Source organism: Bombina bombina, chromosome 2 (genome assembly GCF_027579735.1).
Source record: "Bombina bombina isolate aBomBom1 chromosome 2, aBomBom1.pri, whole genome shotgun sequence".
NCBI classification, from domain to species: Eukaryota; Metazoa; Chordata; class Amphibia; order Anura; family Bombinatoridae; genus Bombina; species Bombina bombina.
Genome location: NC_069500.1, coordinates 1,400,769,870 through 1,400,793,083, shown reverse-complemented (window position 1 = coordinate 1,400,793,083; position 23,214 = coordinate 1,400,769,870). Strand labels below are relative to the sequence as shown.

The 23,214-nt window shown below is 36.6% G+C and overlaps 1 protein-coding gene across 2 annotated transcripts in view; it reads left to right on the top strand.

Moving 5' to 3' along the window:
• HSPA12B (heat shock protein family A (Hsp70) member 12B) overlaps positions 1 to 23,214 on the top strand; it is a 184,174-nt gene that overhangs the window by 30,747 nt on the left and 130,213 nt on the right. For both annotated transcript variants that reach the window (XM_053704327.1, XM_053704328.1), the window contains exon 2: positions 2,300 to 2,342. In XM_053704327.1, the coding sequence (XP_053560302.1) occupies positions 2,300 to 2,342 (43 nt within the window). The remainder of the gene's footprint in view (positions 1 to 2,299; positions 2,343 to 23,214) is intronic.

The following is a 23,214-nucleotide window of genomic DNA, read 5'->3' as shown; positions in this document are numbered from 1 at the left end:
ATATATGTATGTATATGTATATATTTCTGTGTTTAAACGTATATCTATGTCTGTAAATACATACAGTATATACACATATAAATACATATGTACGCAAATATAGACATATATATACATATATATATACATCATTAGACATTTATATGTATGTTAAAGTCCTTTGCCTTTTTTTAACACTTGAAATCTCATATCTTGAAATCTCATATCTTGAAATCTCATATCTTTGAACCATTACAACTTTTGTGCGCAATATTTTTTTTAAATATTTTTTCATTAGACAGTGTTATTATAAGTGTAAATATAGTTTGTAATGCATTTTTTAAAGTGTTTTGTGCAACTTTTTATTTTCGCCAAACAGTTAACCACAGCTCTATAATCGTGGTAATGAATCTAGCGTAAATCACAATTGCCTCACGCGATCACGTTTACTTTCAACTTGTAATATGAGTGTTAAGCCCGAAGAGCGCAAACCCCTGCCATATACCCCTAATCGCTATGGCGCATATGATTGCGCTCCACTTGTAAACTAGCCCAAAGTTGTTTCAAATTGCATGCTCTGTGTGATTCATAAAAAGAAAAATGTTGGTTTCATGTCCGTTTTAACTTTTTTTCACAAAAAATATGTTTTACTATGTTTAACGGACCAGTAAATACAGTAGATTTGCATAATCAACAAATGCAAGATAACAAGACAATGCAATAGCACTTAGTCTGAACTTCAAATGAGTACATTTTTTTTCTGAAATATTTTAAAGTTATGTCTATTTCCAATCCCCATGTATCATGTGACAGCCATCAGCCAATCACAAATGCATATACGTATATTCTGTGAACTCTTGCACATGCTCAGTATGAGCTGGTGCCTCAAAAAGTGTAAATATAAAAAGACTGTGCACATTTTGTTAATGGAAGTAAATTGGAAAGTTGTTTAAAATGGCTGCACTATCTGAATCATGAAAGTTTACTTTTGACTTGAGTGTCCCTTTTAAGGGATAGTATAGTCAAATTAAACTTTCATGATTCAGACAGAGCAGCAATTTTTTAGCAACTTTTTAATTTACTCCTATTATCAATTTTTCTTTGTTCTCTTGGTATCTTTATTTGAATGTAAGCACAGGACCCGGACCATTTTTGGTTCAGCACCTGGGTAGAGCTTGCTGATTGGTGGCTACATTTAGACACCAATCAGAGGGGGCTACCCAGGTGCCAAACCAAAAATGCTCCGGCTCCTATGCTTACATTGAAATAAAGATACCAAGAGAACAAAGAAAAAATTGATAATAGGAGTAAATTAGAAAGTTGCTTAAAATTCCCTTCTCTATCTGAATCATGAAAGTTTAATTTTGACTACACTAGACCTTTAATTACTGTTCATTGACATGGACGACTGAAAATGTTTCAAGCACATTTCCCTTTAACTAAAGCAAGCAAATCAGTTGGCTGGGAATCACAGCTGGATTTCTCAACTGAAGATGATTTAGTTGTGACAGACGCCAGCTGGAAACGCACGTGGGAGACCCATCCGTCTGTTACGCTGTGGTTATTGCGGTTTTAGAAAGTGTTCTTGAGGCATGTTGTATAGTGTAAACAAGCAAAGCGTTAATTACCCACTGTCAGCTAAAGCTGTGATAAAAGAATCTACCCAGGCGTCCCAGAAACAAGATATTATAGTTAGACAAATTGTAGCCACAATCACCTGTACATGTGCAAAAACAAGTGGCGGTGTTAATTAAATTCCCATAAAAAGTATATTCATAAAAAATAAAAGTTAATAAAGATGTACACTCAACACTTAATTTGCTTGCTTTTCCTCTAATCTATTCCTAAAAACTGGTAGTGCATTAGTTCTATGGAGCTGGGTTTAGCAGTGTTTTATCCTTTACAGGGCTGTGACATGCCAGTAACAGGGAGATAATACAATTATCTAACACATTACAACTTTTTGCAGTTTAATGTCCCTTTAATTTCAGTTTTTACATCAACCCAATGGTTCATAAAAGAGCAAATGGCTGCTAATTTGAAATAGTAAATTCCCCTAAATTGAAACAAGGGGTCTTGTGCCGCTCTAGGTTTGGAGTAAGGCGTATTATTGCTCATTATTACTGCCTATGCCCAGGAATTAGACTGCTGATACATAAGTGCTGGGAGGGCATTTGATTCCTCATGCCCCTAGGGATGCCCAGAATTTCCCTTATTTCAGTGTAAAAAGCTTAAAGGCAACATGCTGAATTCTATACAGAGGCCTGATCATTATACAACTGTCTATTAACACCACATTCTTGCCTTTTTGTCATTTCAGATGTCCACACTGATAGACACCAGCATGGGCTCTCTGCAGATAGGTAAGATCACATGTGAACGACTGGATGGGAAAAACATCTGTATTAGCTCCTGACTCACTATCATTAGTGGTCTCTGCTGGAGAATATGTAAATACTCCAGCAATGACATAAAGATGTATGGCCACAACCGACCAAGGGAAAGAATATTAACCCATAACACATAGATATATTAATTATTTTCAAAATAAATTGTGCAGTCAACTGTCAATCCAAGTAATTATAATAATATCTGTTTGATATAGTTGCCATCTATTGTTTAGCACATTTATTAACACTCTCTCAGCTTATGGGGTTGTTTTATCTTTTGTTTTTTTGAGATTTTTTGTTATACTATGATTACTACGATCAATACTAAGAGTTTTAAAAGTTATGTTCACCCTTATGTGAGTATATATCTTGTTAAATGGACAGGAACCCTCAAATTATTCTTTCACGGTTCCGGCACAGCTTATAATTGTAAACATTTAAATTTGCTTTATTCTTTTTCTATCCTTTTTGAAGGAGCAGCAATGCATTTCTGGGAGCTACCTGAACACATAGGGTGAGCCAATGACAAGAGGCATATATGTGCAATCACCAGCTAGCTCTCAGTAGTGCATTGCTACTCCTGAGTCTACCCAGGTATGCTTTTCAACAAAGGACACCAAAAGAACAAAGTAAATTCAATAATAGACGTAATTGGAAGGTTGTTTAAAATTGCGCGCACTATCTGAATCAAGTATAATTTTCAATATATTGTCCCTTTAATTGGACACTCTGATGCAAAAAAAAAACAAAAACATGTAAAGGGATTTAATACATAGGTAAAGTCCCACTTAAGAGCTGCAAGCATTGCAGGTCCCAAACAGGAGACTCATGGTGAGCCCATTAGGACCAGTAGTCCCATGTACTCCACAGTGACTGGTAGGTTCCTGAGAGAGAGAGAGAGAGAGAGAGAGAGAGAGAGAGAGAGAGAGAGAGAGAGAGAGAGAGAGAGAGAGAGAGAGAGACAGAGAGAGAGACAGAGAGAGAGAGAGAGAGAGAGAGAGAGAGAAGATAAATGTTCTTATAAACAATGGGTTGTGGTTTCATTGAGCAAAAACATATTTTCAAATATTAAAATAAACCTAAACGATTAATTTCCCATACCGTTAATACTTTGCAGCTGGTATAACAAGTCACTGGAAATACATTAAGGGGAAACCCATTTTACAGTACAGTGTACTTTTAAATATGACCAGGTTAAGTGAGAGTTATTGGTATTTTTACATAGAACATGTGATATCTAGAGGATCAGGTGATAATAATATGATATCTAGAGGGTCATGTGACAGCCAATTAATATCTAGTGGGTCATGTGACTATTTTATGATATCTAGAGGGTCATGCGGCAACCATGTGATATCTTGTGAATCAGGTGACAACCATTTGATATCCATAAAAATGTTTAATAGTCAGTAGTAAAACAAACTTTACAATGCACATTCATTATTTATTTTACTTCCTTTTCATGTAAAATACTTTGCATTTGTGTAAAAAATTGTGCTTGTCCCACACTCCCTAAAAAGGCCAAAAACCAAATTCTGTAACTTAGATTTTCTTCAAAATGCTGCAACTTGCCTAAACCAGCTACATACTAAACAGTAATTGCTTAGATCAGTAGACAAACTGAGTTGCAGCAAACCTTAATTTGACAAGGTTAAGGCAGATAAGATAAATATTCTAACTGGAGATTACAAGTAGTTTGTCTAATGGTTGTAAATGCTTTAAAATATGTATTTGTATGCAGGTCTTTTGCAGTTCTGTACTTATTGCCGATATAAACTATACATATATAGAAACAAATTAAGTGTCCCTTTAAGGGCGCGTTTACTGCTTATCCTCAAGATCAAACTCTAGATATGACCCCAACAAAAAATAAATTTGCCCCGTTTTCTCTCCCCTGTTAATATCCATCAGTGTCATTTAGTTTATTAAAGGTTAAACAGTAAATACCTTTAGATTTTTATATAAAATGTTTAGTAATGCATAATGAAACTACTTTGCAATATACTTTAATTATTTATTTCCCCCGTTTCATGTAATTTAGCTCTGAAACTTGAGCAATTTCTGATTCTCAGAACTTGAAATGCACCTGCTGACTTCTCAAGGCTAACTCTGCGACATATCTGTCACTAATTGTCTTTATCGGATACAAACTGCAAAACAATTCACTTTATACTAACTTTATGACTGTAATTATCCTTGTTGTCTGCAGACTAAAGCCAAGATAGGCTCCTCCAAATTAGGCAAATTGTGTGGGGAGTTTTGCTATTGATAACTAATTCCAGTAAAAAGACTGTAAGTTTGTTTTAAAAATAAAAAGACTTGGCTGATGAGTCATTCTTTAGCAACACAACAGAAATGTCTTGTAATTACAAAGGCCTAGATTTGGAGTTTGGCGTTAGCCGTGAAAACCAGCGTTAGAGGCTCCTAACGCTGGTTTTAGGCTACCGCCGGTATTTGGAGTCAGTGATTAAAGGGTCTAACGCTCACTTTTCAGCCGCGACTTTTCCATACCGCAGATCCCCTTACGTCAATTGCGTATCCTATCTTTTCAATGGGATCTTTCTAACGCTGGTATTTAGAGTCGTTTCTGAAGTGAGCGTTAGAGCTCTAACGACAAAACTCCAGCCGCCGGAAAATAGCAGGAGTTAAGAGCTTTCTGGGCTAACGCCGGTTCATAAAGCTCTTAACTACTGTACCCTAAAGTACACTAACACCCATAAACTACCTATGTACCCCTAAACCGAGGTCCCCCCACATCGCCGCCACTCCATTTAAATTTTTTAACCCCTAATCTGCCGACCGCCACCTACGTTATACTTATCTGCTGCCCCTAACCCCGCCGACCCCTGTATTACATTTATTAACCCCTAACCTGCCCCCCACAACGTCGCCGCCAGCTACTTACAATAATTAACCCCTAATCTCCCGACCGCAAAGCGCCGCCACCTACGTTATCCTTATGTACCCCTAATCTGCTGCCCCTAACACCGCCGACCCCTATATTATATTTATTAACCCCTAATCTGCCCCCCTCAACGTCGCCGACACCTGCCTACACTTATTAACCCCTAATCTGCCGAGCGGACCTGAGCGCTACTATAATAAAGTTATTAACCCCTAATCCGCCTCACTAACCCTATCATAAATAGTATTAACCCCTAATCTGCCCTCCCTAACATCGCCGACACCTACCTTCAATTATTAACCCCTAATCTGACGACCGGAGCTCATCGCTACTATAATAAATGGATTAACCCCTAAAGTTAAGTCTAACCCTAACACTAACACCCCCCTAACTTAAATATAATTTACATCTAACGAAATTAATTAACTCTTATTAAATAACTTATTCCTATTTAAAGCTAAATACTTACCTGTAAAATAAATCCTAATATAGCTACAATATAAATTATAATTATATTATAGCTATTTTAGGATTAATATTTATTTTACAGGCAACTTTGTAATTATTTTAACCAGGTACAATAGCTATTAAATAGTTAAGAACTATTTAATAGTTACCTAGTTAAAATAATAACAAATTTACCTGTAAAATAAATCCTAACCTAAGATATAATTAAACCTAACACTACCCTATCAATAAATTAATTAAATAAACTACCTACAATTACCTACAATTAACCTAACACTACACTATCAATAAATTAATTAAACACAATTCCTACAAATAAATACAATTAAATAAACTAGCTAAAGTACAAAAAATAAAAAAGAACGAAGTTACAAAAAATAAAAAAATATTTACAAACATCAGAAAATTATTACAACAATTTTAAACTAATTACACCTACTCTAAGCCCCCTAATAAAATAACAAAGACCCCCAAAATAAAAAATTCCCTACCCTATTCTAAATTAAAAAAGTTAAAAGCTCTTTTACCTTACCAGCCCTGAACAGGGCCCTTTGCGGGGCATGCCCCAAGAATTTCAGCTCTTTTGCCTGTAAAAAAAACACATACAATACCCCCCCCCAACATTACAACCCACCACCCACATACCCCTAATCTAACCCAAACTCCTCTTAAATAAACCTAACACTAAGCCCCTGAAGATCTTCCTACCTTGTCTTCACCATCCAGGTATCACCGATCCGTCCTGGCTCCAACATCTTCATCCAACCCAAGCGGGGGTTGGCGATCCATCATCCGGTGGCTGAAGAGGTCCAGAAGAGGCTCCAAAGTCTTCCTCCTATCCGGCAAGAAGAGGACATCCGGACCGGCAAACATCTTCTCCAAGCGGCATCTTCGATCTTCTTGCATCCGGTGCGGAGTGGGTCCATCTTGAAGCAGGCGGCGCGGATCCATCCTCTTCTTCCGTTGTCTCCCAACGAATGACGGTTCCTTTAAGGGACGTCATCCAAGATGGCGTCCCTTGAATTCCGATTGGCTGATAGGATTCTATCAGCCAATCGGAATTAAGGTAGGAATATTCTGATTGGCTGATGGAATCAGCCAATCAGAATCAAGTTCAATCCGATTGGCTGATCCAATCAGCCAATCAGATTGAGCTCGCATTCTATTGGCTGTGACAACGGAAGAAGAGGATGGATCCGCGTCGCCTGCTTCAAGATGGACCCGCTCCGCACCGGATGCAAGAAGATCGAAGATGCCGCTTGGAGAAGATGTTTGCCGGTCCGGATGTCCTCTTCTTGCCGGATAGGAGGAAGACTTTGGAGCCTCTTCTGGACCTCTTCAGCCACCGGATGATGGATCGCCAACCCCCGCTTGGGTTGGATGAAGATGTTGGAGCCAGGACGGATCGGTGATACCTGGATGGTGAAGACAAGGTAGGAAGATCTTCAGGGGCTTAGTGTTAGGTTTATTTAAGGGGGGTTTGGGTTAGATTAGGGGTATGTGGGTGGTGGGTTGTAATGTTGGGGGGGGCATTGTATGTGTTTTTTTACAGGCAAAAGAGCTGAAATTCTTGGGGCATGCCCCGCAAAGGGCCCTGTTCAGGGCTGGTAAGGTAAAAGAGCTTTTAACTTTTTTAATTTAGAATAGGGTAGGGAATTTTTTATTTTGGGGGTCTTTGTTATTTTATTAGGAGGCTTAGAGTAGGTGTAATTAGTTTAAAATTGTTATAATAATTTTCTGATGTTTGTAAATATTTTTTTATTTTTTGTAACTTAGTTCTTTTTTATTTTTTGTACTTTAGCTAGTTTATTTAATTGTATTTATTTGTAGGAATTGTGTTTAATTAATTTATTGATAGTGTAGTGTTAGGTTAATTGTAGGTAATTGTAGGTAGTTTATTTAATTAATTTATTGATAGGGTAGTGTTAGGTTTAATTATATCTTAGGTTAGGATTTATTTTACAGGTAAATTTGTTATTGTTTTAACTAGGTAACTATTAAATAGTTCTTAACTATTTAATAGCTATTGTACCTGGTTAAAATAATTACAAAGTTGCCTGTAAAATAAATATAAATCCTAAAATAGCTATAATATAATTATAATTTATATTGTAGCTATATTAGGATTTATTTTACAGGTAAGTATTTAGCTTTAAATAGGAATAAGTTATTTAATAAGAGTTAATTAATTTCGTTAGATGTAAATTATATTTAAGTTAGGGGGGTGTTAGTGTTAGGGTTAGACTTAGCTTTAGGGGTTAATACATTTATTAGAGTAGCGGTGAGCTCCAGTCGGCAGATTAGGGGTTAATAATTGAAGTTAGGTGTCGGCGATGTTAGGGAGGGCAGATTAGGGGTTAATACTATTTATGATAGGGTTAGTGAGGCGGGTTAGGGGTTAATAACTTTATTATAGTAGCGGTGCGGTCCGCTCGGCAGATTAGGGGTTAATAAGTGTAGGCAGGTGTCGGCGACGTTGTGGGGGGCAGATTAGGGGTTAATAAATATAATATAGGGGTCGGCGATGTTAGGGCAGCAGATTAGGGGTACATAGGGATAACGTAGGTTGCGGCGGTTTACGGAGCGGCAGATTAGGGGTTAAAAAAATATGCAGGGGTCAGCGATAGCGGGAGCGGCAGATTAGGGGTTAATAAGTGTAAGGTTATGGGTGTTTAGACTCGGGGTACATGTTAGAGTGTTAGGTGCAGGCGTAGGAAGTGTTTCCCCATAGGAAACAATGGGGCTGCGTTAGGAGCTGAACGCTGCTTTTTTGCAGGTGTTAGGTTTTTTTTCAGCTCAAACAGCCCCATTGTTTCCTATGGGGATATCGTGCACGAGCACGTTTTTGAGGCTGGCCGCGTCCGTAAGCAACTCTGGTATCGAGAGTTGCATTTGCGGTAAAAATGCTCTACGCTCCTTTTTTGGAGCCTAACGCAGCATTTGTTTGAACTCTCGATACCAGAGTTAAATTTATGGTGCGGCCAGAAAAAAGCCTGCGGAGCGTTAACAGCCCATCTACCGCCAAACTCCAAATCTAGGCCTAAGTGTTTACAGTTCCTTTAATTTAAAGCTGTTGGCCAATTAACATATTTTTCTCTGTATTATTAGTTAACGATACAGATTTTATTACAGTTAATAGCAAGTTATTATGACAGTGCAATTGGGGACATAATGTTTGATGAAGTAAAATGCTTGTTAAAAGTGAAGATGTCAGTTTGATAGATGGAGGCTAATTGCTTTCAGATGGTGGGCGCATTCCATAGGGCGCAAGAAAAGTGACAGAGAAATATGAGTCTGTTTAGACAATTCAATGCGTCATGTTATTTACTAGCTAGAGAACAAAGACACAGACAGTTTCTATGGAAAAAAGATCTTTGGATGAATTTACCTGAACCCATTGTCGGTCAGAGAGTTGTGTTCTAATATAAGTAAGGCCTTTTCAGACCTTTTTGGTAATCAAAGATTAAAAAAGATTAAATCAAAGATTAAAGAATGCATATATCCATTTTACCATTGTATATACATTTACTGTGTGTGTATATATACGTATATATATTTCAACCTTTATATTTTGTTATTTATAAGGGAAGTGGTATTTGGTATAATTTAACAATGTTTACACAACTCAGTAGCACTCCTGCCAATAGACCCTCACTAAGGTAAAGGACCCGATGAATTAAAATACATAACCATGGGCATTTAATCACTCTCACAAAACAAGGAATAATACTTATAATAATTTGTCATGTATGTTTTTTTTTGTTAAACATGAATAAATACGATGTATTCTAGTATCAGTCTACGTAACAACTTGATATGCTTATCCCACAACTCCAAAGAATAATAAATATGGATAAATACTGCACAAGTCCAACAAGTTCTATAACTATTGTTCCTCCTCAGCCCAGACTGCTCATTGGTCAGGGTCTCGGTGCCCAGGCTGCTCATTGGTCAGGGTCTTGCTTCCCAGGCTGCTCATTGGTCAGGGTCTCGGTGCCCAGGCTGCTCATTGGTCAGGGTCTTGCTTCCCAGGCTGCTCATTTGTCAGGGTCTTGGTGCCCAGGCTGCTCATTTGTCAGGGTCTTGGTGCCCAGTGTGTTCATTGGTCAGGGTCTTGGTGCCCAGGCTGCTCCTTGAACAGGGTCTTGGTGCCCAGCCTGCTCCTTGGTCAGGGTCTCGGGTGCCCAGGCTGCTCATTGGTCATGGTCTCAGTTGCCAGGCTGCACATTGGTCAGGTGGCCAGGCTGCACATTGTGTATGCTTATATACATATATATTTATGTGTTAATGTGTGTATATACATATATATTTATGTGTTAATGTGTGTATATACATATATATTTATGTGTTAATGTGTGTATATACATATATATTTATCTGTTAATGTGTGTATATACATATATATTTATGTGTTATTATGTGTATATATATATATATATATATATATATATTTATGTGTTAATATGTGTGTATACATATATATTTATGTGTTAATGTGTGTATATACATATATATTTATCTGTTAATGTGTGTATATACATATATATTTATGTGTTATTATGTGTATATATATATATATATATATTTATGTGTTAATATGTGTGTATATATATATATTTATGTGTTAATGTGTGTATATACATATATATTTATGTGTTAATATGTGTATATACATATATATTTGTGTGTTAATGTGTGTATATACATATATATTTAACACTGCTGCCCATCGCTGGGCTACTTACCCCCTGTGTTGTGCGAGTTCTGATCATGTCGTGTATGATGGCATCAGAATGAGGCTCCCATAAGAGCCTATGGAAGCACGCTCTCTTGAGCGCAATGCTCCCCAACAATGCTAACCCGACATTGCTGAAAACTTGTAATAACAGCGCACATTATCGTGCGCTATTACACAGTGGAGCGCAAATATCGCTTTCATCAAAGAGATATTTAGAGCTCCACTTGTAATCTGGCCATAAGTATTTGAATTCATTGGGTGCTTTACCTCAGTGAGGTTCTATTGGCAGGAGTGCTGCACGTGTATACTTGTGTTGTGTCTAAACTAACTTGTGTAAACCAAAACGGAACATTATCACAATATCGGTGAGTCAGAAAGGAATTGAACTCTTATATTTTAAAATATTTCCTCTACCACATCACAGCCATCCTTTTAGCCCAGCTAGGCCTCTCTGTTTAACTTTATTTACATAAGATACCGGTCATTATGACTAATGGACTTTTTATAGGGATTTCTTTACAGTTGTCAAGTTTTATCACTGATAATCTCCATGAGTTCTGAGAGACATAATGACCACACGTCCTTACATTAAAGAAATCAGCACATCTAAACACATCTAAATAAATTCTGTAATCTGGGCAGTTTCCCAGGTTTGTATGAAGCTGCGGTTTTCTTAACTGCAAACAGTGAGTCAAATTTAAGGGAAATTGAAGATTAAATTAAACTGCACACTGACAATGGTATAATATATAATGTTACATCTGCAGAATCTGGATCACATTTCAAAGTCAATAAAGATTACATTTTTCACAGTCTATCGCTTGATAATTATTGGTATGCTAATGGATGTCGCTCATTCGTTTTCAATGCCATCATAATCATTTTCATTTGCATATTAGCAGCACTTTTTCCGTTATCATTTTGGTAAAATATGGCCTTTTTTTCTCACTTAGTTCACTTAATTCAACAGCTAAAAGAATCTGGTAAATCCCCAGGCAACACTTTATGACTTATTACCCAAGTATCCCAAAAAGTTCTCAAATATATCATTGGTTTTGTACATTTGCCTTACACTTCCTCCTGCCATATTAGATGACATTAGAAGGTAAAATCACCAAACAGATACAAATGCTATCTGCGCAATCAATTAAAGTTAAACAGTTAATAATACGCACTTTACACTAATAATATTTAGTGAAATCAATAACCCAGCAAATACACATGTCCTCTATACAGATACTGGGTCATATCTATCAAGCTCCGTATGGAGCTTGATGCCCCGTGTTTCTGGAGAGCCTTCAGACTCGCCAGAAACACAAGTTATGGAGCAGCGGTCTAAAGACCGCTGCTCCATAACCTGTCCGCCTGCTCTGAGGAGGCGGACAGACATCGCCACAATTCAACCCGATCGAGTACGATCGGGTTGATTGACACCCCCCTGCTGGCTGGCTGGTGCAATACTGAATACGGAGAGCGTATTGCTCTCCACATTCAGCGAGGTCTGAGCTTGCATGCTATTGGCTATTCCAATTAGCCAATAGAATGCGAGCTCAATCCTATTGGCTGATTGGATTTTTTCCCCTTTAATTCCTATTGGCTGATAGAATCAGCCAATCGGAATGTAAGGGACGCCATCTTGTTGACCATTGGAAGAAGAGGATGCTGCACGCCGGATGTCTTGAAGATGGAGCCACTCCGGGCCAGATGGATGAAGATGGAATATGCCGTCTGGATGAAGACTTCTGCCCCCTTGGATGAAGACTTTGGCCCGCTTGGATAAAAACTTCTGCCGGCTTCGCTGAGGACTTCTGCCGCTTGGATGAGGATGGATGTCAGGTCTTCGAAAACTGTAAGTGGATCGTCAGTGGTTAGTGTTAGGTTTTTTTAAGGGTTTATTGGGTAGGTTTTAATTTTAGGTTAGGGACTTTGGGCAGTAAAAGAGCTAAATGTCCTTTTTAGGGCAATGGGGAGCTTAGGTTTTTTAGATAGGGTTTTATTTGGGGGTGTTGGTTGTGTGGGTGGTGTGTTTTACTGTTGGGGGGGTGTTTGTATTTTTTTTTTACAGGTAAAAGAGCTGATTTCTTTTGGGGCAATGCCCCACAAAAGGCCCTTTTAAGGGCTATTAGTAGTTTAGTGTAGGCTAGGATTTTTTTTATTTTGCGGGATCTTTTTTATTTGGATAGGGCTCTTAGATTAGGTGTAATTCTTTTTTTATTTTTGATACTGTGGTTTTTTTATTTTTTGTAACTTAGTGTTTTTTATTTTTTGTAACTTAGTTTTTATTTCTTTGTAATTTAGTAATTTTTAATAATAGATTTGAATAACTTAAGTAGGGTTAGGTTTTTAAATATGTAATATAGTTAATTTAATTGTTAGTTTAATGTAATTTTAGTATAATAGTTAGAGTAGGTTAATTAATAGTTTAATATAGTTTAATGTAATTTTAGTATAATAGTTAGGGTAGGTTAATTAATAGTTTAATATAGTTTAATGTACTTTTAGTATAATAGTTAGGGTAGGTTAATTAATAGTTTAATATAGTTTATTTTAATTCTAAAGGTAAGTTTTAATTTATTATAAGATAGGGATGAGGTAATTATAATGTAAAGTTAGCAGCTTGTTAGGTATATGGGTTAATAGCTTAATTTAGTTTATGGCGATGTGGGGGGCTGGCGGTTTAGGGGTTAATAGGTTTAGTAAGTGGTAGTGATGTGGGAGGCCAGGGGTTTAGGGGTTAATAAATTTATTTAGTGGTGGTGGGGTCCGGGAGCGGCGGGATAAGGGTTAATACATTTATTTAGTTGCGGAGGGGTCCGGGAGCGGCTGGATAGGGATTAATAGCTTTATTAAAGTTGTAGTGGGCTCCGGGAGTGGCGGGATAGGGGTTAAACATTTTAATATAGTGGGGGTGTTTAGTGACAGGATATAAATAAAGTTGTTAAAAAGCCGAATAGCAGCGAGATCGATGACTGTTAGTTAACAACAGTCAGCTGCTCATCGCCCCGTACTTGGTGCACTGCTTTTTGCCGGATTTTTTGATAAATATGGCAATCGTATTCAGGTCAGCGGCCACGATGTTAGGCGAATGCAGCATAGTTGACGACTTGATAATTCGGCTTCAATGCCTCTAATCAAATCCCTTACAAAGACATACACACGTATCTTTATACAGATAATGCCTCTGATCAAATCCCTTACAAAAACATACACACGTATCTCTATACAGATAATGAATCTGATCAAATCCCTTACAAAGACATACACACGTATCTCTATACAGATAATGCCTCTGATCTAATCCCTTACAAAGACATACACACGTATCTCTATACAGATAATGCCTCTGATTAAATCCCTTACAAAGACATACACACGTATCTCTATACAGATAATGCCTCTGATCTAATCCCTTACAAAGACATACACACGTATCTCTATACAGATAATGCCTCTGATTAAATCCCTTACAAATACATACACACGTATCTCTATACAGATAATGCCTCTGATTAAATCCCTTACAAATACATACACACGTATCTCTATACAGATAATGCCTCTGATCTAATCCCTTACAAAGACATACACACGTATCTCTATACAGATAATGCCTCTGATTAAATCCCTTACAAAGACATACACACGTATCTCTATACAGATAATGAATCTGATTAAATCCCTTACAAAAACATACACATGTATCTCTATACAGATAATGAATCTGATTAAATCCCTTACAAAGACATACACACGTATCTCTATACAGATAATGAATCTGATTAAATCCCTTACAAAAACATACACACGTATCTCTATACAGATAATGAATCTGATTAAATCCCTTACAAAGACATACACACGTATCTCTATACAGATAATGCCTCTGATTAAATCCCTTACAAAGACATACACACGTATCTCTATACAGATAATGCCTCTGATCAAATCCCTTACAAAGACATACACACGTATCTCTATACAGATAATGCCTCTGATCAAATCCCTTACAAAGACATACACACGTATCTCTATACAGATAATGCCTCTGATTAAATCCCTTACAAAGACATACACACGTATCTCTATACAGATAATGCCTCTGATTAAATCCCTTACAAAGACATACACACGTATCTCTATACAGATAATGCCTCTAATCAAATCCCTTACAAAAACATACACACGTATCTCTATACAGATAATGCCTCTGATTAAATCCCTTACAAAGACATACACACGTATCTCTATACAGATAATGCCTCTGATTAAATCCCTTACAAAGACATACACACGTATCTCTATACAGATAATGCCTCTGATTAAATCCCTTACAAAGACATACACACGTATCTCTATACAGATAATGCCTCTGATTAAATCCCTTACAAAGACATACACACGTATTTCTATACAGATAATGCCTCTGATTAAATCCCTTACAAAGACATACACACGTATTTCTATACAGATAATGCCTCTGATCAAATCCCTTACAAAAACATACACACGTATCTCTATACAGATAATGAATCTGATTAAATCCCTTACAAAGACATACACACGTATCTCTATACAGATAATGAATCTGATTAAATCCCTTACAAAAACATACACACGTATCTCTATACAGATAATGAATCTGATTAAATCCCTTACAAAGACATACACACGTATCTCTATACAGATAATGAATCTGATTAAATCCCTTACAAAGACATACACACGTATCTCTATACAGATAATGAATCTGATTAAATCCCTTACAAATACATACACACGTATCTCTATACAGATAATGAATCTGATTAAATCCCTTACAAAGACATACACACGTATCTCTATACAGATAATGCCTCTGATCAAATCCCTTACAAATACATACACACGTATCTCTATACAGATAATGAATCTGATCAAATCCCTTACAAAGACATACACACGTATCTCTATACAGATAATGAATCTGATTAAATCCCTTACAAAGACATACACACGTATCTCTATACAGATAATGCCTCTGATTAAATCCCTTACAAAGACATACACACGTATCTCTATGGTTTTGTAGCACAAATTAGTTGCAGACATGTCATCATTATCATCACTACAAAATATTTAGAGGGATTAGCCATTCAACCTGTTATGTAATTGATAAACCCCCAAATCATAATTTTGTTTGTTGTTAATTTTGTGCATCGTTTTTTTGTTTTACAAAATCAAGGTATTAATGAAGCAGATTTAGTGATATTTTCAGGAAGTAACTAGTATTTTGAGCGCCGGGGGTATTAAACTCACAAGAATTTTAGGATTGTGATCACTGGAGAATTACAATGATAATACCGGGGGATGGTCAGAAATTTTTATCTGCCAAAAACAAGCGTAAGATTCTGATCATCCCCCAAATTGGAGAAAATTTAATTAAACTGTAACATCTATTAAACTGGATCAGCTTGGGCACACAATTTTATCAATGCGCATGGACTGTTTAAACCAGGGGTCAAGTCCTACAAAATAAAAAGTGTGGGGACTCACCAAGATGTTTACCCCTCACAATATTGTTTTATACACACACACACACACTGTATTTATAGCTATATTATCTCTACAGTTTGTTTAATAAAAGCTAATTAAAACTAATGAATGGTTGAATTGTTGCCTTTGGGCCTGAGACTCCTCCACTGTCACAGAGTCTCACCCACTTAAGGTGCAATTGTCCTATTTCTGCTAAGGGGCGCTTAATAACCCCAGAGCAAGCCACACAGAAATGTAAGCACCATGTGTTTAACACAGTGTGGGTAGATCATACAGTAGGACTGCTGACAGTCTTGCACTTAGTGTATTGTAGGAAGTGTTAAAGCCCACTACTAGAGAATCTCACTATCCCTCTAACCAGTCTGTGCTCCAGCTCCTCCCACCAGCAGCAGCAGTGTTTACTGAAGCGTTTCTGTTCTCTGTCCAGGGGGAACTTAGCTCCACCTGCAGAAATAGTGCAGGAACTCTGTTCCCATGCGTTCCCGCTGGACTTGACCCCTGGTTTAAACATAGAAGACAGATCCAGACAATTGGGAAGAAGAGAGGTCTCCTGGATTCTTCAGTAAAGCATGTGCTGGGGTTCTCGTTCTTGCTGTAAGGTTCTATTTCAGTTTGGGGATCAATATTCCCTATGGCTGGTTTATTTATCTTTCCTGATTTTGTTTTGTAACAACCTCAGTTCTATGTATCACATCTTGTGTTTAATTTTGTCAGAGGTTATTTATTCCTGTGATTTCTTTTTGTTGCTTTAAAGGGAAATAGTTTAATGGAAAAATGTCATGTTCTTATTCATTAGAGCAAATCGTTGTTGTTTAATTAACATACTAATACTGTTGGCCTAGATTACAAGTGGAGCTTTAAAATACAAGCTGGATGGAGCATTAACAGCATTGGCAATATATTGCACTTCAGTACTGATTGCATTTTTGTGATGCAGTTACAAGTGGATGTTTAATAAATATTTATCACGCTGTTACTATGGTGCGGGATACAGTACTTGTATCTGATTCCCCCTAGGAAATAGATGATCCTAATTTGTTAAAGTAACACAGAAACTTTCAAAACATAATGAGAATTTGTAAAATCACTGCTGGATCTAAATTTAAATTTATTAAAATATAAAAGAAAAAGTGTCAAGCTTATATGCAATAATACTGAAATTACCCAATCTGAAGTGTAAATCAATATAAAATACAAAGCACAAAGTGTAAGTGTAACAAAACTCTCATATCATGCAGTGCTATATTGCACTAGGCTTGTCTCTCCTTCACATACATAAATGAGAGGGATCTCGCAGTGCTGGTGAGTTCCACTCTTTTTCTTTTGAGCATTCAGTGAGTTCAGCCCCTGTGAAGTCTGCACTACAATTTATTTCCAAGCTGGAGAATCCTTTGATCATTAGGCCTTGAGGGTGAACTGATGGCTGTATAGCAGCAACAATATTTTGTCAGCATGCTGTGACCTATAAGAATCCTGTCATGATATATATACCTTGTATAAACAAAATGCAATCACATACATAATTCATGTACAGAACTATGAAATATGTGTGTGATTCTTATACTGCCTGCTGGACTATCCTCCTTTGCACAGTGGAAAGTTATACAATTGCACACTGGATTTATATTTATGTTTCAACAGCAAATTTTATACCTTTTTTAAAGCTGTAACATAATTTTGAACTTTTTTTGAGCTTGTTTTGTTTTTTCTTTTCCCTGCACATCTAGCTTTTGGACCTAATAGCTAGAGTGAGTATGCAAGGGGGCATGATAGCGTCTGCTTTTGTTGGATGAGTTATAGTGCAAGTTACACTTACTGGCAATTGATTACTTTTCTGCAATACAAATATATATATACAGGGCTTGAAATTTCCAGTAATCCCAAACGACTTTGCAGCGGATGACTTAGAAATTTGACTTTTTCCTATCTTTAACATTAAGTGGACTACTAACTTGTTCCTTCTGAGCTAGTAACTTTTAACCCCTGACTAGTAAACCATAGTGATATTTTTCCACCCGTGTGTGTGTGTGTGTATATATATATATATATATATATATATATATATATATATATATATATATATATATATATATATATATATAAATTATATACTGTATATGTGACATGCTAAAAGAACAAAACTGGCTGACGCTGGAATCCAGACGCACCCTACATCTTTTCTGCCTTGTGTTTAAGAGCGTTTCTGGGAAGCTCCCACCCTCCTGAGCAGAATGATCTGCCCGGCTATTCCCACCTCCTATAACCTCCGATCCAGTACCAGCACATTATTTAGCTTGCCTCAATACAAAAAGAAAGCAGCTCGATCCTCCTTTTCCTACAGAGCACCACAGTTATGGAATGACCTCCCGCACACTTTCAAACCTTCCCCAAGCCTAATATCCTTTAAGAGATCCCTCTCTACATATCAAAACAGAATGCACCTGTCATGGTTGATTAAATATTTCCCACCTGTTCTATGTTAAATTTTTGCATATATTGTGTATTATTATTGTTTTTGAATTTTATTGTACCCTATTGTATCAATGCAATGTTTTGTGGACCCAGGACATACTTGAAAACAAGAGAAATCTCAATGTATCCTTCCTGGTAAAATATTTTATAAATAAATAAATATATATAAAAGTTACTCAATATATTCAAATCTAAGTTGCTAAAATTTTAAACGGCATTATAGAGACATTTTGCAGCTGAGCAATTAAGAAAGAAGGATAGAGATGTATTAAACACGCCCACTGATGTTATCCATAGCTCCGCCCCCTCTGCTAAATGTATACCGCACACAACATGCAACAAATATTACATTATGTATTGTTCAATCTTATCTGTAAACTGCAGGAGATATTAGTTCAGCAAATAAGGATACATAACTTTATTATTATTCTGTTCTAATATAAAGCTAGATTACGTGTGGCGCTCAAACAGTTGTGTGCAAACAATATTGGGTTTATTACTGTTGAAAAGTAACACTTTTACTCAAGCGCAATTGAATTTAAAATGTGCAGAGTTAGCGCAACTTCAGAGCTCTGGTTAGATGTTACGCATGAATAAAACGTTGCACAAAAAACATTAAAAATACATTTAAAAGTACAGATATACTCATAACAACACTATCTAATAAAAATTATATTAAAAAATTGCAATAAAAAGTTATAAGGACTCAAAGATATGAGCTCTCAGGTGGTTGAAAAAAAAAGGCTGCAAAGGGCTTTTAACATAGAGATACATAGATATACATGTCTTAAAATTTATATTTATTTTGTTTATATGTGTGTACATATGTATTTATGTATTTATATGTGTATATATGTATTTACAGACATATATACACATAAATACATATGTAAACACATAAGACACATACAGTATATAAGTGCATTGGAGCCCTTTGCAGTTAAAGGGACAGTCTAGTCCAAAATAAACTTTCATGATTCCGATAGGGCATGTAATTTTAAACAACTTTCCAATTTACTTTTATCACCAATTTTGCTTTGTTCTCTTGGTATTCTTAGTTGAAAGCTAAATTTAGGAGGTTCATATGCAAATTTCTTAGACCTTGAAGGCCGCCTCTTATGTAAATGCATTTTTACAGTTTTTCATCACTAGAGGGTGTTAGTTCATGTGTGTCATATAGATAACACTGTGCTCATGCACGTGGAATTACCTAGGAGCCAGCACTGATTGGCTAAAGTGCAAGTCTATCAAAAGAACTAAAATAAAGGGGGCAGTTTGCAGAGGCTTAGATACAAGGTAATCACAGAGGTATATTGTTGTGTTGGTCATGCAAAGCTGGGGAAAGGTTAATAAAGGGATTATCTATCTTTTTATTTAATAACAATTCTGGTGTAGACTGTCCCTTTAAGTAGATGAAAACGTAAAAATATATTTATTCAATATTCATATTCAATAAAGTGTTTAACTATGTATTTACTGTAAATATTTCACATTCAATGTTCTGCACATAGGGGAATATGACATCCTTTGTTTAAGGAGCAGCAATGCACTACTGGGAGATAGCAGAACACATTTGATGAGCCAATGACAAGAGGTATATATATATATATATATATACTGACACCAATAAGCAGATAGCTCCCAGTAATGCATTGCTGCTTCTAAGCCTATCTAGGTATCACTATTTCATATAATCACTGAGGCTTACAGTTTTATTGCACAACAGACAGTTAACATTATCTTACCTGGCATATGATAAATCTGCTTCTTGATCAGTGTCATAGCACATTTATTGTCAGATTCTAGCTTAAAGGGCCACTAAACCCCACATTTTTATTTCATGATTCAGACAGAGAATACGATTTTAAACAACATTCCAATTTACTTCTATTATCTAATTTGCTGCAATCTTTAGATATCCTTTGTTAAAGAAATAGCAATGCACATTGGTGAGCCAATCACATGAGGCATTGATGTGCAGCCACCAATCAGAAGCTACTGTGCCTATCTAGATATGCTTTTCATGAAAGAATATCAAGAGAATGAAGCAAATTAGATAATAGAAGTAAATTAGAAAGTTGTTTAAAATGGTATTCTCTATCTGAATCATGAAAGAAAGAAAATTGGGTTTAATGTCCCTTTAATGATATACACGCTGCCTCACTTATGTATATTCTCCTAGCTGTTATGCTTTAAGTAAACATACTATGTATTTGCTCAATTACTTATTTGCTATATCTATCTAGCTGGCTTGTCTGGCACTAGTATGTTCAAGTCTTTCATCAAATGCTTTGTAGATGATCCATTTATATAGCCTCTCTGGGGGTGTTTTTCTAAAAATGTATTGTTTTGCATATTTTTAAATAAAATTGTGCTGATTTTCAGACTCCTAACCAAGCCCCAATGTTTAAGATGTATACTGATGTATGCAGACTTCAGATTTCTTCTGTTTGTATAATGGGTCTTTTCATATGCAGGGGGGGGGAGTCTGCTCTCAGCCCCTTTCAGTGGGTGTCCCAGCCAAACCTCATCAACTGTTCTAAATTGGGAGCTTCTAAGAAAGTTTTAAAAGGTTTTACACTGGATTTTTATACCAGTATCTGTGCATATTCTTGTTTATAGTAGTGTCTATTACATGCAGTTAAAGGGAAAATGGTGTATAGTGTCCCTTTAATGATTATTGCCTTAGGCCTAGATTTAGAGTTTGGCGGTAGCCGTCAAAACCAGCGTTAGAGGCTCCTAACGCTGGTTTTAGGCTACCGCCGGTATTTGGAGTCAGTCAGGAAAGGGTCTAACGCTCACTTTCCAGCCGCGACTTTTCCATACCGCAGATCCCCTTACGTCAATTGCGTATCCTATCTTTTCAATGGGATCTTTCTAACTCCGGTATTTAGAGTCGTGTCTGAAGTGAGCGTTAGAAATCTAACGACAAAACTCCAGCCGCAGAAAAAAGTCAGTAGTTAAGAGCTTTCTGGGCTAACGCCGGTTTATAAACCTCTTAACTACTGTGCTCTAAAGTACACTAACACCCATAAATTACCTATGTACCCCTAAACCGAGGCCCCCCCACATCGCCGACACTCTATTAAAAAATTTTAACCCCTAATCTGCCGACCGCCACCTACGTTATCCTTATGCACCCCTAATCTGCTGCCCCTAACACCGCCGACCCCTATATTATATTTATTAACCCCTAATCTGCCCCCCACAACGTCGCCGCCAGCTACCGACACTTATTAACCCCTAATCTGCTGTCCGCACGCCGCCGCCAGCTATATTATAGCTATGTACCCCTAATCTGCTGCCCCTAACACCGCCGACCCCTATATTATATTTATTAACCCCTAATCTGCCCCCCACAACGTCGCCTCCACCTGCCTACACTTATTAACCCCTAATCTGCCGAGCGGACCGCACCGTTATTATAATAAAGTTATTAACCCCTAATCCGCCTCACTCCCGCCTCAATAACCCTATAATAAATAGTATTAACCCCTAATATGCCCTCCCTAACATCGCCGACACCTAACTTCAAGTATTAACCCCTAATCTGCCGATCGGAGCTCACCGCTACTCTAATAAATTTTTTAACCCCTAAAGCTAATTTTAAACCTAACCCTAACACCCCCCTAAGTTAAATATAATTTTATTCTAACGAAATAAATTAACTCTTATTAAATAAATTATTCCTATTTAAATCTAAATACTTACCTGTAAAATAAACCCTAATATAGCTACAATATAAATTATAATTATATTATAGCTATTTTAGGATTAATATTTATTTTACAGGTAACGTTGTATGTATTTTAACCAGGTACAATAGCTATTAAATAGTTAAGAACTATTTAATAGCTAAAATAGTTAAAATAATTACAAAATTACCTGTAAAAGAAATCCTAACCTAAGTTACAATTAAACCTAACACTACACTATCCATAAATAAATTAAATAAACTACCTACTATTAGCTACAATTAAACCTAACACTACACTATCAATAAATTAATTAAATAAACTACCTACAATTATCTACAATTAAACCTAACACTACACTATCAATAAATTAATTAAATAAAATACCTACAATTATCTACAATTAAACTTAACACTACACTATCAATAAATTAATTAAATACAATATCTACACATAAATACAATGAAATAAACTAACTAAAGTACAAAAAATAAAAAAGAACTAAGTTACAAAAAATAAATAAATATTTACAAACATTAGAAAAATATTACAACAATTTTAAACTAATTACACCTACTCTAAGCCCCCTAATAAAATAACTCAGCCAATCAGATTGAGCTCGCATTCTATTGGCTGATCGGAACAGCCAATAGAATGCGAGCTCAATCTGATTGGCTGATTGGATCAGCCAATCGGAATGAACTTGATTCTGATTGGCTGATTCCATCAGCTAATCAGAATATTCCTACCTTAATTCCGATTGGCTGATAGAATCCTATCAGCCAATCGGAATTCGGGGGACGCCATCTTGGATGACGTCATTTAAAGGAACCGTCATTCGGCGAGTAGGCGTCGGTTGAAGAGGATGTTCCGCGTCGGCTTGGAAGAAGATGGCTCTGCTCCGCTCCAGAAGAAAGAAGATTGAAGATGCGGCTTGATAGAAGACTTCATCCCGATGATGGACTTCCGACTTCAGCCCGATGATGGATTTCTTCAGCCGCCGCTTGGATCCAGACTTCAGCCCGAGGATGGAC